The sequence below is a fragment of the Procambarus clarkii genome, chromosome 58 (assembly GCF_040958095.1).
Source record: "Procambarus clarkii isolate CNS0578487 chromosome 58, FALCON_Pclarkii_2.0, whole genome shotgun sequence".
In the NCBI taxonomy this organism is placed as follows: domain Eukaryota; kingdom Metazoa; phylum Arthropoda; class Malacostraca; order Decapoda; family Cambaridae; genus Procambarus; species Procambarus clarkii.
The window spans coordinates 23,054,683-23,070,625 of record NC_091207.1 but is presented as its reverse complement, the minus strand read 5'-3'; the positions used below and the strand labels follow the sequence as shown (position 1 = coordinate 23,070,625).

Here is a 15,943-nt window from a genome sequence, read left to right as displayed (position 1 = left end):
GACTGTACCTGGACATTTCTCCATGGCTCCACCTTTTTCAGAGAATCGATCTGGCAACTTACCATGCTAGTTCAACCACATCTGAACTTTGTGATGCAGGTATACCACCATTTTTATGGCCTGCAGGTAGCTAGGTTATTGATTTCTCACTTGCATTTGTCTTCCACGTGGCAGTATAAAGTAGCTTACCTTTCGTTTCATCTCTTTCTGTCTCTCCACTGTCTTTCATCAGTTTCAGGTCATGTGGCTATATCTTTGATTTCATGGTTATTACTTGATAAGCATCTCATGCCCAATACTGTGGCTTCTTATTGTCCAGTGCTAGCAAAGCCGCTGTTATTGGCTTTCAACATCAATTCTTTTGCGGCTTCATTCCGCAAGTTGTCTCGGACGTTTTGCCACCTCCAGCCTCTCATGCCTCTTCCGAGTTTTCTTGGTCTCTGGAAAGAGTCTTTGATTTTCTCTCCTCTCTTAGGTTCATTCCTGTCCCTTCTGTCTGGGATTCCATTTTTATGGTGATGTTTTTGCTGGCTCTTGCCTCCAGTTGTCAGGTTGATGAACTTTATGCTCTTCTCCAGTGGAGGTGGTTCTGCTCTTTTAGCCCCGATAGGCATTTTTTTTATTTGCAACTGTCTCCTTTTCTGGCTGAGAACAAATCAGTTGGCTTTCATTGGAGTCCTTTGGTTATTGATGCTTGCTTGATTCGGCTGGGGATGCATCATTTGTTGTGTCCAGTGGTGGTGATTTGTCACTATCTACATACCACCAGTTCAGCTTTGGTGAATTCTCTCTGGATTGATCTGGTCTTCTTGGTCCCTTTTTTCAAGGCTCGCATTTCTCAAGTTGTCCTCAGTGTCATTAAGGCTATCCAGCCTGTGGTCTACTACCAAGCCCATGATCAAATCAAATCAAAATAAATATTCACAATATGCTGCACTCATGGCAGTCTTTTCTAATATGTCTTGGGTGGATATTTGGGATTGAGAGTTTTGGCAGACTAACCATGACTATGGCAGCTAGATATTTAGTCATGTCCCTGGTCCTCTTTGGTTCTGTGTTGCCCTGGGTCATGTTTCCTTGCCATTGGTCTCTTCTTCGACCAAGTTCCTGCTGCCTCTCCTCCTCTCTGGTAAGTCCCTCTATTTTTCTTTGTGGTTATTTAGCTACAGGGAGCCACCATGGGGCTTCCCCAGAAATCTAGCATTGAATGTAATGAAACACCTCTTTCTGGAAGAGATCAGAGGCTCCCTGTCTCCCTCCCTTCCTTCCATGTTCATTGGTTCATTGGTGTTTTATCTGCTCCAGAACTGAGTTAATAGCAGATGCTGAACCGAGCTCCTTGTAGTCGAATTCATTACTAATGGGTTCTAGCTAGGTTTTGTGTTTTGTTTATTCTGTATAATTTTGAGACAGGTTTATGTCTTTGAGTCTGGTGAACCCAAAAGTTGTTAATAAAGCTTTGCTGACTTTCTGGAAGTTTTTCTGGTGAAATGGCAGAATGTCATTTGCTCTCTGAACCTCGCATGAGAGTGCCAGGTTTTGGCACTGGTCCTCAGTAGGTTAAATGAACTCATTCAACTGATGTGGTAAGTATAATGGAGCAATCTCACTGAGATAGCTACAGGGAGCCACTTTCAGAAAGAGGTGTTTCACTACATTCAACACTCAAACGACAAGGCCGATGGGTACTTATCAATTGGGTGCCAAGTCATGCGTGAATAATAGGAAATGACATTGCAGACGAAGCTGCAAAACTTGCAACTAAGAGAAGAAATGTAGACATTTACATACCATAGAGTCTATCACAGATTAAAAAAGTACTTAGAAACAGAGCAATGTAAAAGATGTACAGTGACCACAACACAACAGTTGCAACATCAGGATCTACGGGTTGGTACAAGAATTCAACCAACTATGAACCACTTAGTTTGATGAAAGGGAGCAGTAGAGTAACAGAAGTACACTTACATCGCATCAGGCTTAGATACCCATGTGCATGGGAAATAGGCTTACAGGTTCTGGAAGATGAGAGGAAATGTCAGCACTGTGGAGAAATGTCTGACAGACCACTGGAACATTATCTAACACAGTGCACAGTTACAAACCCATTAAGATTTCAACTTAGATTCAACAGAGCAGAAGTTGTTAAACACATACTGCAAAATCTTACTGAAGCAACCATATGAGTCATAAATACTCATACTCCGCCCAAGTAAAACAGAAACAAGCAACACTTAGTTGGCCAGCCAGAGGCTTAGGGCCAGTGCAGGAATATCCCTGCAAAAAAAAAAAAAAAAAAAACTACATTCAACTCTGGAATTTTCACAGTTGTGGGGACAGGAAGCCTGTCAGGCTTGTCGAAGTCCCCATAGGTCAATTACTGATTGTCTCCAAGATGAAAACTGTAACAGTTGACTACCATAACTCCCATGTACCTGTTTAGTGTTAGGTGAACAGGGACATCTTGAATATCAAGACTGAATATCAAGATCACATGATGAGTCACAATAATAGGAGCTGCCTCGTATGGGCCAATAAGCCCTCTGCAGTTCTTATTCCTACTACAATCCCCTCTACTATACTTTGCTCCTCACCTCTCTCTAGCCTATTTATTGCCTGCATCTACTTCCTCATCACAATCGACTTGAGAATGGTCCAGGATGGACCGAAACGTCGTCGTCCCTTCACCTTCTAGTATGTGGTCTGGTCATCAAGATCACATTGGCCACTCTATGGGCTGTAGAGACTATTTCTGAATATTTGGTACTGCACCAAAATCAAACTACTCATGAATGCCTTCTGGTGACCAAGACCAGAATTTTGCCCTCTCAGTAGAGACAAAGAAAAGCTATGGGATCACTGATCACCACAGAACAGAAGGAAATCAACTAAAAAAATTGGGTCTCTAAAACATTCACAGCATTCTCATAGACTGTCTGGGATAATATCACCTTGGAACTGCGTGAATTCAGCCAGTGTGAAACTAGGTGTAAATGTACCTTAACCCTTAAACTTCGCTAAATGTCATGTGTGTGACATTGAAGACAAAGTTGGAGCATTTGCCTAGTAGATTATTCACAAAACATTTGAAAGAGTTTCAAAAAATGTTAAAAACTGAGTTCAATGTCACACATCATATGAGGTTTTGCGCAGTTTAAGGGTTAAGAAGCCGTTACTGAGTCAGCTTCCAATTTAGCACTTTAACATTAAACTATTAACAAAATTAGTCTCTTAAATTTTTCTAATGGTTGATTACCTGCTTAGAGCCATCCCATCATTATAACTTGCATATTTTTATTATCCTAATACAATGTTGTTCCATTTATTTCTTCTTTTAATATGGTGGAAAACCTTCATCCTTGCAGCCTTCTGCTGGTCCTATGGAGCGGAGGATGGTGGGTGGAGAACACGAGCATGCCGTGCTAGTGGAGGGCGGAGAAACACACACCTTGTACTTGCCAATAGTTCCTGTCATGCTTGGGGAAGTTGTTGTCATTGTGCAAGCCTCACTACCCGGCAAAAAGATACAAAAAGAAGTCACCATCTTCGTTGAGGTGAGGAAGGGCTTTTGTATTTTTTTTTTTTTTTTGGTGAGGAACTCTCCTAGAGAAATATTCTTCACAGACTTATTTTGCTTACTGGTTCTAAAGGCTAAAACTCATGTCAGTGAACCATGTGTCACACACAAACATACACATTTATTTATACAAGAAGATTCTTGTATCTTCTTGTATATTTATTCATATACAAGAAGATACAATTGGTAGATAAAGCACATATGTTGGTGGTTGAGTTTTACATTTTAGCAAAATTAATAACATGCATAGTGTTTTGGGCAGTATTCCTGCCTACCACCAGCACCAAGATCGGTAAGGTTGCCAGACACAAAAATCGTTGCTAGTAAAAAAATATTGAAAAAAGCTAAATTATTACAGAAAAATGTGTTACTAATAATAAAATATTGAAAACAAGCCAAGTTATCACAGTCTGTTATCACAAACTTACGAAAAATTGCTTACGATATAGGTTTGCAGTTATGAAGGAAGCTCACATCATCTCACCACCTTACCCAGCATACATAACCCACACCTGATATGTCATGCATTATTTAAGAACTATGTTACCTTTAAGACACATTTATTCATTATCTAAATTAAAAATGCTCCTAGAAATTTTATAGGAATGTTAAACTTTCATTTGCCTGTCAGCCATTTGCAATAAGTGAATGACAACAAAACCAGAGTGCTGTGATGGTGTGCCACGATTGGGTGCGCCACCCTGGTGACCTGATGCAGCAGCAAAACATCATATCCAGAAATACAAGTTTAACATCCTTTCTAGCAATTCTCTTGCCCAAAATATAAATGCAAAAGTGTAAAAGTGTGCGTAGAGTGAGTGTTAGTGTATGTTTAGCATGTTTAGGGATTTGAACAAAGGGATTGCATGTTTGAAGAACATTTTTTTATTGTGCTGAGAGCTCATTTTTGCTGGGTGATGATGAGTTTGAGATAATTTGTGCAACCTGTTCTCTTTATAGCGTGTCACATTTTGATGTGACATACCTAACTGATATACTCTACCTAAGGCCAAAAACTGATGTACAAGAAAATGGTAGCAGCTCACAAAATTGACACTGTCCCATTTTTTATTCATGGTTTCCCTGGTTGATTAGGTTAGGGCGCTTTGGTACAAAATTTTCCTGTCGCTGGAAATGCTCACGAGAACAGGCTGAGTTTGCAATGGTTGAGTTTCATGTACAGATACCATAAGTTAGATAGGAAGAATTAGAGTAATGAGAAGTTTTTTTTTAATATATTCTCTGTTTTTGAGTATCTTTTGATCATGTGCTGTAAATGAGTGCTGAAGCTATCCTATGCCAGTGAACAAGCCAAGGAATTTTTCCTCATTTTACTCTCAATGTTTATTCATTTGTTCATTGAGGTTGCATATTGCTGTTTTGCTGTGCTGTCTTAATATTTATTTCTTGGTATCTAATGATGATTTATTTATGGGCATGTAAAGAAATTTATTCACTCTAATACAACATGCATGCTTTGTGATTCTACACTATTGTAAATGTTGTTACAAATAAAAATTATGTATCTATCTACATATATGATGTATCATATTTCAGATGCTTATTGAACCATACCTCTGTTGTCATTTATCACATTTCATTTGAGATATTAGTTTTGTACTTTATGTTTTCACATATTGTACACTCATATAATTACCTACAAAGTCTTGATGAAATATCTTCTAACCACTGGACACTGTTGCCACTGCTCACTCAATTAAAATTTCATTTATATTGAAGCTTGGAAAGTGCTTCAGATAAAACATAACTGGACATAAACTTAGTAATTAGAAAGTTGGCACCTTCACAAGTCATATGCTGTCTATCACTGCAACGTCATCTGGAGACAATAGCCAACAAGCTAATACAGGAAAACTACAAGCGTGTCTTTTCTTTTTCACAGCCTCTGGGAGCGGTCCAAGAACGGCACACATCACTACTACTCGATCTCAGCAACCGAGCCTATTTCTTCACTTTCCTGGACGTGAACGTGTCCGAGGGGCTGGTGCCAGGCTCTGATGATGCCCATGTGTCAGTGTTTGGTGATACAGTAGGAGCAGTGTTACCCAACATTCCAGCCACAGCACATGACCTCCTTGGACTTCCCACAGTAGGTCTTATTATGCTGGCCATTCAGTTCTATCACTGTAGGGCAGAAAGTGTTTGCAGGGCGAGCGTAGGTCATATTATCCTGTGAAGTAATTCTTATTGTATCGAGATAAATGTTTTATCATGCTTGGTAATAATTTTAACTTTGAACAGATAGTGGCTATTAACTAGGATAAATTTAAAGGAAACTTAGTTTTATTACTATTATTATTATAATAATAATAATAATAATAATAATAATAATAATAATAATAATAATAATCCCAGGTTAAATTACTGTAATTATAGAATATCATGGTCCAGTAGGTTAAGGAAGGGAAACCCAGGATGCTGGTTAACTTCTCAAAGTGCTCCAATAAATTTTGCATAATGATATCACTCCATTAGGATTTCCTAGTTTGTAAATGGTTTATTTGTAGACAATACCTGGTGTAGAAATACTGTATATATATTTTGTATAAATGTTTTATGTACAAGTAGATTTATTTCTAGGAAGGCTCCTCAGAAGCTCCTTGGGCAAAATACTGGTCTAGCCAAACCTTAGAAAGATACACCAAGCCTATGAGACCCATCTTTACCTACTGGAAGTCAGGAATAGAGTCAGGTTCTCTCAATGAGGCAATAGAAGCTTGAGGACCAGATATTAAACCAAAATCAAGAAAAAAAGCATCCCAGAGGCCCCCATAACCTGCTGGGGATTACCAAGGCTGGAAGGGTGCAATCCAAGCTGGGACACCCAGGCACTGGGACTTGATGACAGTGCTCTTAAAAGTTCTATGTAAATTAACCCAGCCCAACTAATATGGCTGGGAAAACCTACCTAAGCTCACTGAAGTACAGCATGCATGTAACCAGTGCACCCCACAAGCCAAGGTGCTCCAACCAGCGCAAAGACAATAGTGAAAAATTCCAGGTTGAGGTCTTTCACCTCACTCTAAGGTGAAGGCGGTGCACAAGTGAGGTGCACCTCCAAAGAAATGACACCCAAACACTCCAGGAAAAAAAACCTGGCAGTGCAAAGGAGGCACTAGGGAGAGCCCAGAGAAGAAAACCCTGAACACATGCAGCTTCAAGTGTACTAAACTTCTAGCCCACACATACAAAAGTGCAAGGAACAGCCACCAAGGCAAAATGAGAACCCAAGAAAAATATTGGGGTCAGAGTGACTGTGGTAGACTTGGTAGACTCCACACATCACAAGAGAACTGATGGTTGAGTGGCCTGTGAGCCATGACCTGCCATCCCCCCCTTCTCCCCCATACGAAGGGGGGAGGGTGGGGCGAATGAGCAAGTGCTGGGTTATAACATTTTCGGTGACTTGTTTACATTGTTTGGGGGAGTTCTATGGGCATTTTCAAGTTTGCTGGTATCAGAAGCAGTCAGCTGTGGTTTATTTTATCTTGCTTACTTTCTTGGTGCTTCCCTTGGTGATGACATTAATGACTAATGTAATATATAATATAGCTCTGTGTGCCTCTGTGAGAGGACCACGTTCTGGCACTATGTCCATGGTAGGCAAGAGAACTCCGTGACTGATGGCACCTAGTAGATGGCACCTAAGTCAGAGATGGTAGCATCAGGGAGGCACCAGGGCTTCCCCCAGAAAAAATGCAGAATGTTGTATGCAATTGAATTAAATAATATGCCAACTAAATTGCAGTAAATTTATTTTAATTTGAAGGGGAAATAATTGTTATAGGGGTAAGAAATGCTTACCTTGCTTTTTAGAAATACATGCCACTGCTCTTGATTGACTCTTACTTTAACCATTCTCCTTCTGCAGGTTAGGTTAAATTAGGTTTGATAGGCATTGAGTACCCGCCTGAAGGATCTTTACTACTGTATATATGTTCTCTTTCTGCAGGTTGGATGTGAGCCTGTAGTGTTCAGCTTCTTGCTAACAGTATTGCAGATGCGCCACTGGAAGGAAATGGCTCAAGAACCAGCATTGAAAGAAAGAGAAGTGTTTCAGCGTCTTGCTTTGCTCTACCAAACTCTCTTGGTTTATCAAGGACGAGATGGTGGATTTAAGAATTACAGGTCAGTCGTGAATTTCTTAACTCAGCTCTGAAGTTAAATGTGAAGCACTCAAATCTAGGAAATAGGGCCTATGCTATGATATGTAACCTCTGTCCATAGGCCTAGAGAAATTATTCTAAATCATGTAATGTTTGCCAGGTCCCCTGCATGTGAAGGATAGTTGCATATTTGGGAGATAGAATTAAATGTTGGGATAGGAATGCATGTGAAGATAGAAGTGCATATGGGGGAAAGGAGTGAGAGTGTGGTGATAGAAGTCCATGTGGGGAAAAAAAGCACATATGGGAAATAGGAGTGTATAATTACCTAAGTGTAATTACTAAATTTAATTATTTTGCAGTCCTCGTGGCACAGTGTTAAAATACTCACCCGGTGCTTAGCGAGCGCTTTGGCCGGAGTTCGTATCCTTGCCGAGGAGGATTTACTGTGCGCCAATCCTTAACTGTAGCCTCTGTTCACCCAGCAGTAAATGGGCACCTGGTTGTTAAACGATTTGGCGAGTCGTATTCTGGGGAAAATTAGGATTAAGGACTTGCCCGAAACGCTATGCGTGCTAGTGTACAAGAATGTAAGAACTCTTGTATATATAAATAAATAAATAAAAAATAATTAAAATACCTAAGTGTAGTTACAGGATAAGAGCTATGTTCATTGGGTCCCGTCTTCCCAGCATTCTTTGTCATATACAGTAATGCTTTGAAACTACTGACAGTTTTGGCCTCCACCACCTCACCTAACTTGTTCCAATCGTCACCACTCTGTTTGCGAAAGTTAATTTCGGTTGTAACAGAACCCATGAGCACCACACCAGAAATAAACACAGTTTTGATATTCCTAGAGTACGACTTAATCAAACCAGAAATGCTCTACAAATCAAGGGGCCCAGAATGTGGAATGACCTTCCCAACCATGTTAAAGACTGTACCTCTCTCAACCAGTTTAAGTTAAAAACGAAGCTATACCTAATAAATTCCCTGTAACCTACCTTACCCCTCTGTTGTCAACCCATGTATGTTTTTAGGACAGTCGTTTTTTTGTTTTTGTTTTTTTTTTGTTTTTTTTTTAAATCAACGCTGTTTGAATGTAATTTTCTGTAATAATTTGTAATTGTATCTGTGCTGCTTTTTCAACAATGTTCCCCCCTCTTTTACCTCTATTTTTATTTGTTCTCAACACATTTTTTTCTTTTTACCCATTAGTTTTAAGCTTTAGTCATTAATGTTTTTCCTGCCCGAAACGCTTTGCGTAATAGTGGCTTCAGGCATTGTATGTACTAGCTCTATCTATAAAGCCAACAAACTTTGTAAAATCTCTTTATGTATGTACCTTACCTAAATAAAAATTATTATTATTATTATAATTTTCTTATATTTCTTTGGCAGCAGTTAATTTAAATCAATGCATGTGGTAAATAAGGTGCATGTGTGGAGGATAAAGTAAGGAATGCATGGTGGGGGGTAAAAGTGCATGAAGAGAACAGGAGAGTGGGACTGGGGTGGTGTCCGTCTGTTTAATCGACCTGACCATCAACCAGGAGGTGCTTGAGAACACTGATCCTCAGAACTGAACTCCAGGTAGCTTGCCTAATTCATCAATTGTATGGACACGTTGTGTACCCTTGGCTAGCCTAATTCAGTTGGCTAGCCTAATTCAGGTGGTTAGCCTAATTCAGCAATTAGGCTAGCCTCCAGGTGGGTAGCCCGGAGGCTATTTGGGAGATATAAATTTACCTGCAGCAACGATCATTTACCGTGTTTGCCTCATGTTTTATTTCCCTTTTGAATGAGTAACTTCTTTTCTTTTTTTTGCTTAGCAAAGGGGTTTTGGACACCTTTGCTAAACATGTGCTGGCCTTCTCTGCAGTAGCTGCTTTATTAGGGGCTTTGAAAAGGACAGCAAAACCTTTTATCCCATCCTTATCCTCTTTATTTTATTGGTGCCTGTTTGATGATTTGGTGTCCCAAAGTTTGGGGCTATATATATTTAGGTGACATACAGTTTTAAAATTTTCAATAACACTACTGTACTGTACTGTACTTAAATCAGTATTTACTGCTAAATGTACGATTAAGAATTTATCTGTTTACATTTGAGAATATTTTTTTTTCCCTTCCAGGACAAGTCAGACAAGTTCAGTGTGGGTGACATCACTCGTGATCCGAGCTCTAAATGAAGTGTCTGTCAGCTGGCCTCACTTACTTTATGTGGACCCTCAGGTGACAGACAAGGCTTTGAAGTGAGTTTAATATTTGGTTTTTACTCCATTCCTGTTGATATACAATAGATAGTGAAAGAATTTATTTGTTTTGTCGTGTAATTGCTGGCTTTAGATTTCTACGTATTTCAGGAGCACTGGCATGTTAGTAATCAACAAATACAACTTCAATAGAATATTAAACACAGCCGAAGCATTTGATACATTTGTCTCTTTCAAGGTCTTTTGTTTGATGAAAGAGGCAGATTCCATCTATGCCTTTCCATGATCATTTAAGAACTGTCAGCCTCAATGCTCTCAATTTATGGGGAAGATAATAAGGCACCTGAAAAAGCATACCAACAAGGCTTTGTCAAAAATCACATCAGTTCTACACACAACCAGACCTCTGCCTGAGATATCCTAGGCAGCAACACCAAAATAATTAACAGATAAAATTATAATAAAATATTTGACATAGCCAAAGCACTGTATATCAAACACTTTCATCCAACTGCGAATAATAAGCTTACACTTAAGAACATCCTGCCATCTACACAACCACGAGAGAACTGCTAGTTTACACCTTGACTTACTGACCCAGCTGACTAATGAAACTGCAGGAGGAGCGGGGGGGGGGGGGCTTAGTCAGTCTCCTGTGGCTGGATAATATCTCACCTTACCTCATTATACATAGATTACAAACTGTCATCTTGAGAATTTGTATTTATTTTTACCTTCTGTCTCCATGGAGGAGTGTTTTATCAAAATGCATCCTTTAGAAACACACACACGCCAAACTTAGAATATGCAGTGGTTGTGTGGTGCCCATATCTCAAGAAGCACATCAACAAACTGGAAAAAGGTGCAAAGACATGCTACTAAGTGGCTCCCAGAACTGAAGGGCCAAAAGCTACGAGGAGAGGTTAGAGGCATTAAATATGCCAAAACTAGAAGACAGAAGAAATAGAGGTGATATGATCACTACGTACAAAATAGTAACAGGAAGTGATAAAATTGAGGGAAGATTTTCTGAGACCTGGAACTTCAAGAACAAGAGGTCATAAATTTAAACTAGCGAAGCACAGATGCCGAAGAAATATAAGAAAGTTCACTTTCGCAAACAGAGTGGTAGACGGTTGAAACAAGTTAGGTGAAAAGGTGGTGGAGGCCAAGACCGTCAGTAATTTCAAAGCATTATATGACAAAGAGTGCTGGGAAGACGGGACACCATGAGCGTAGCTCTCATCCTGTAACTACACTTAGATAATTACACTTAGGTAATTACACAAATTGTCGCATTATCAGAGATAAAACTCAAAGGAAATATATTTAATGAAGTCGTATTCCCAAAGGGCTAATCAGTTTGGAGACATGACAGGGAAACTAGAAAGGAAGGAAGGAAGGAGGAGTAGCTGTGCTGGTGAAAGAACACCTGAAGGTAAGAGAGTTAGTATTTGAAAACCCTCGAGATATTGACATAATGGCATTGCAGGTCTGGAATCAGGATGATAAGCTGATAATTTTAAATGCCTACAGCCCACCAACAATTAAGCAACACATGGACAAAGGAAGAACTGGATGACAAACGAGAGGGCCTCATAATGGTCATGAGAGATATTATTGTACAAGCAGATAAAGATAAATCACGACTGTTGATACTGAGGGACTTTAACTTTAAAGCAATAGACTGGGAGGCCTATGAAGCAAGAATGGAGGACTTTTGGACATGCAGATTTGTGAACCTCATTCTGGAGATATTCTTGTATCAACACATCAAGCAGGCCACAAGAATGAGGGAAGGAGATGTACCGTCAATACTGGATCTAGTATTCACCAGGAAAGAAGAAGAGATATTTGACATCCAGTACCTCCTTTCCTTGGGAAAGAGTGATCACATCCAGTTAGACATTAAATATGCTTTAAGATATCATCTAGAAGAAAATTGGGACATTGAAACAGTTGATAAACTCAATTTCAAGAGAGGTCACTATGGGGAACTTCGAAATAATTTTAATGAGTGTAATTGGACAGACTTGTTACTAGGCAGGGAAGTAAATGAAATGTATGCCAAATTTTGCAAAATATACGATAAAGGCATTTAAAAATTCATACCAAAACAGAGGTGCAGGGCCAGAAAACAGGATTGGTTCAACAGAAATTGCGAGAGGGCCAGAGACCAAAAGACACAAAAATGAAATCAATATAGGAAGAGGCCAAACCCCCAAACATACCAGTAATACAAAGATGCGAGAAACAACTATACGGAAGTAAGGAAAGAGGCAGAAAGAAATTTTGAAAAGGGATAACGGTTAAATGTAAAACAGAACCGGGCCTATTCTACAAATTCATAAACAACAAATTGCAGGTAAACGATAATATCCAGAGGTTGAAAATGGGAAACAAATTCATGGAAAATGAAAATGAAATTGTGAAACATTAAACTAATAGTTACAAAGTGTGTTTGTACAAAATGAAATCTTCAGAAAACCAGACACAATAAGAATTCCAGAGAACAACATACAGCGTATAAAGGTGACAAGAGATGAAGTGGAAAATATTCTAAAGGAGCTAAGTAAGAACAAAGCAGTTGGCCCAGATGGAGTTTCACCAGATGGAGTTTCACCATACCTTGACCTCAAGATCAAGGTATGGGTTCTGAGAGAATGTGCATCTGAGCTCAGCATTCCACTTCACCTGATCTTTCAGGCATCCCTGTGTACAGGAGTCATAGCAGATGTGTGGAAAAAGGCTAACATAGTTCCAATCTACAAAAGTGGCAGCAGGGAAGACCCCCTCAATTATAGACTTGTATCATTGACAAGTGTAATAGTTAAAATATTGGAAAAAATAATAAAAACTAAAGGTAGAACCCCTGGAGAGAAATGATATAATATCAGACAGTATAATTTTCGAACTGGAAGATCCTGTGTTATCGAATTTACTCAGTTTCTATGATCGAGCCACAGAGATTTTACAGAAAAGAGATGGTTGGGTTGACTGCATCTGTCTGGACCTAAAAAAGGCTTTCGATAGAGTTCCACATAAGAGGTTGTTCTGGAAAATATTGAATGGGTGACAGGTAAGCTTCTAACATGGATGAAAATTTTTCTGACTGATAGAAAAATGAGGGGAGCAATCAAAGGCAATGTATCGGACTGGAGAAATGTCACAAGTGGAGTACCACAGGGTTCAATTCTTGCACCAGTGATGTTCATTGTCTACATAAATGATCTACCAGTTGGTTTTCAGAATTATATGAACATGTTTGCTGATGATGCTGAGATAATAGGGAAGATAAGAAACTTTGATGATTGTCATGCCCTTCAAGAAGACCTGGACAAAATAAGTATATGGAGCACCACTTGGCAAATGGAATTTAATGTGAATAAATGCCATGTTATGGAATGTGGACTGGGAGAACAGAGACCCCACACAACCTATAAATTATGTGAGAAATCTTTAAAGAATTCTGATAAAAAAAAAAATAGATCTAGGGGTGGTTCTAGATAGTAAACTATCACCTGAGGACCACATAAAAAACGTTGTGAGAGGGAGCCTATGCCACGCTTTCTTACTTCGGAATTACTTTTAAATACATGGATGGCAAAATACTAAAGAAATTGTTGGAAGGATATCAACAAGATCAAAGGGAAAAATGCTGCAGAGATCTCGCATCCTAATCCTCTGCACAAAGCAAATGAGCTTGTTGTTGATGCTTGGGCCACAACTTCCAGCTTTGACAGTCTTCCTCTACCCACACAGAATGAATTAAATAACAGATATGCTGATAGAGCAAGTATCCTTGACTTCATGCTTCATCAAGAGGATGACTGTGACATGCTTTTTACTAAATATGAACTAGACTCTGCTCTACATAAAGGCAAAGCTACACCACCCAGGGAGGATGGAGTTACTTATGACATACTGCATATGCTTCTGCTAGTTCCAGGGAATCCCTTGCTTCAATTGTATAATATGAGCTATGTAATTGGGGAGCTTCCAAAGTCATGGACCAACAGTCTTATTATTCCCATTCCTAAACCAAACCAGCAGAGTGCTTTTTGCCCAATCTCCCTCACTAGTTGTCTCTGTAAGTGTCTAGAGAGGATGGTTCTCAACCGTCTCCTTTACAGAATTAGTAACATGTTGTCTCCCCCAGATATATGGCTTTACGCATGGAAAAAGTGTACATCACTGTATTACCACATTCCTCACCCTGCATACTGATAGGTCATATACCACTTTCCTAGATCTTAAGTCAGCCTTTGACATTGCTAACCCACACATCATTCTGAGCAAACTTGCTAAAATGAATGTTGGAGGATGGCTTCTACGATGGATAAGAGGCTATCTATCCAACAGGAAGTCATCTGTACTGTTCCAAGGGCATAGGAGTGTAATGAGAGATTTTGAACTTTGCACTCCACAGGGAGGAGTCCTCAGTCCTATTCTGTTCAATGTGTTAATCAATGCACTTTTAAACTCAGTAACTAAAAGACCCAGCGAACACATCATTAGCTATGCGGATGATATACTGATCCACACCAATGGGTATACCAACACCTAAAATGTTCTGAACTCTGTATTGCACACATGTCAGGAACTAGGCTTGGCAATCTCAGTAGAGAAAACAAAGATCCTGAACCGACGCCCACCCAGACGAGATGGGGCCGTTCGCAAAATGCAGTTGCATGATGGCTCTCTGCTCAACTATGTAACCAGATACAAATACCTTGGTCTTGAAGTTCCACTGTACCGCAGTGTTGTAGCCAGACTGGGTCGCTAATGTAGAGAGAGGCTCCGTGCTCTCAAGGCTGTGGCAGGCTACCATCCAAGCTTGGTGCAAATGTGAGAATTGTCAAAATGATGTATCTCTCATATATTAGGTCTCTGATTGATTATGCTGCACCCATGCTTGCTCTAGTGCCTGAGAGAATGCTTGGAGGGCTGGAAAAGATGCAAAACGAAGCCATGAGTATTCAAAATTCTAATATTTTTGGGGGTCACTTTTTTTTCCTTAGCTTAAATTTGTGTCCTCTTGTTCTTGAAATTGCTGGTTTCAGGAATTCCTCTTTGTCAATTTGGTCAATTCCTGTTATTATTTTGTAAGTGGTCATAATGTCACCTCTTTTTCTTCTATTTTTCTAGCTATGGCATATTTAACACCTCTAGCCTAGCCCCATAACTTGTTTTTCAGTTCTAGAAGCCATTTTGTAGTATGCCTTTGCAGCTTTTACAGTTTATTGTTGTGCTTCTTGAGATATTGGCACCATACAACTGCTGCATATTCCAGTTTTGGTTTCACAAAAGTAATGAACAGTTTTTTTAGTATTTCCCCATTCATGTACAGTAGTTAAAAGCAAGTCTGAAGTTGGAAAACCATGCATTCACTCTTTGCACAATGTTCTTTATGTCTTCTTCCTGTGACAGTTTACTATCCAAAACCATCCCTAGATCTTGTTCTTTATTAGAGTTCTTTAATTCCTTCCCACATAATTTATAAGTTGTGTGTGGTCTATTTTCTCTGATTCCACATTCCTTAAAATGACATTGATTCACATTGAATTATTTTTGTCACAAGATGCTCCAAGCACTTATTTTATCTACATCTATTTGTAGAGGGTGTTTTTACAGTCTTGCAAAGCCACTAACATGCATAGCATTTTGGGCAGGTCCTTAATCTAACAGATTAGTCATTAGTCATAGTCATTAGTCATTAATGTTTTTCCTGCCCGAAACGCTTTGCGTAATAGTGGTTTTAGGCATTGTATGTACTAGCTCCATCTATATATTGATCAAATTATGTAAAATCTCTTGTATGTATGTACCTTACCTGAATAAACATTTTATTTTAGATAAGATAAATTAAGAGGTACATTGTAGAAAATTTGAATTTAACATAATAACTACATGTAAATTGATGAAAATTATTACACTGGTGAAGTTGTATGTATTGAATTAAGACATTATTGCACTGGTGAAGTTGCATGTCTTAAGTACTAATATTGGGGAAGTGAGTG

General features: G+C 39.2%; 1 protein-coding gene across 1 annotated transcript in view; it reads left to right on the top strand.

Moving 5' to 3' along the window:
• LOC123767956 (CD109 antigen) overlaps positions 1 to 15,943 on the top strand; it is a 457,870-nt gene that overhangs the window by 416,199 nt on the left and 25,728 nt on the right. Inside the window, exons 16-19 of the mRNA XM_069306687.1 lie at positions 3,366 to 3,554; positions 5,481 to 5,687; positions 7,551 to 7,726; positions 9,843 to 9,962. Of these exons, the coding sequence (XP_069162788.1) occupies positions 3,366 to 3,554; positions 5,481 to 5,687; positions 7,551 to 7,726; positions 9,843 to 9,962 (692 nt within the window). The remainder of the gene's footprint in view (positions 1 to 3,365; positions 3,555 to 5,480; positions 5,688 to 7,550; positions 7,727 to 9,842; positions 9,963 to 15,943) is intronic.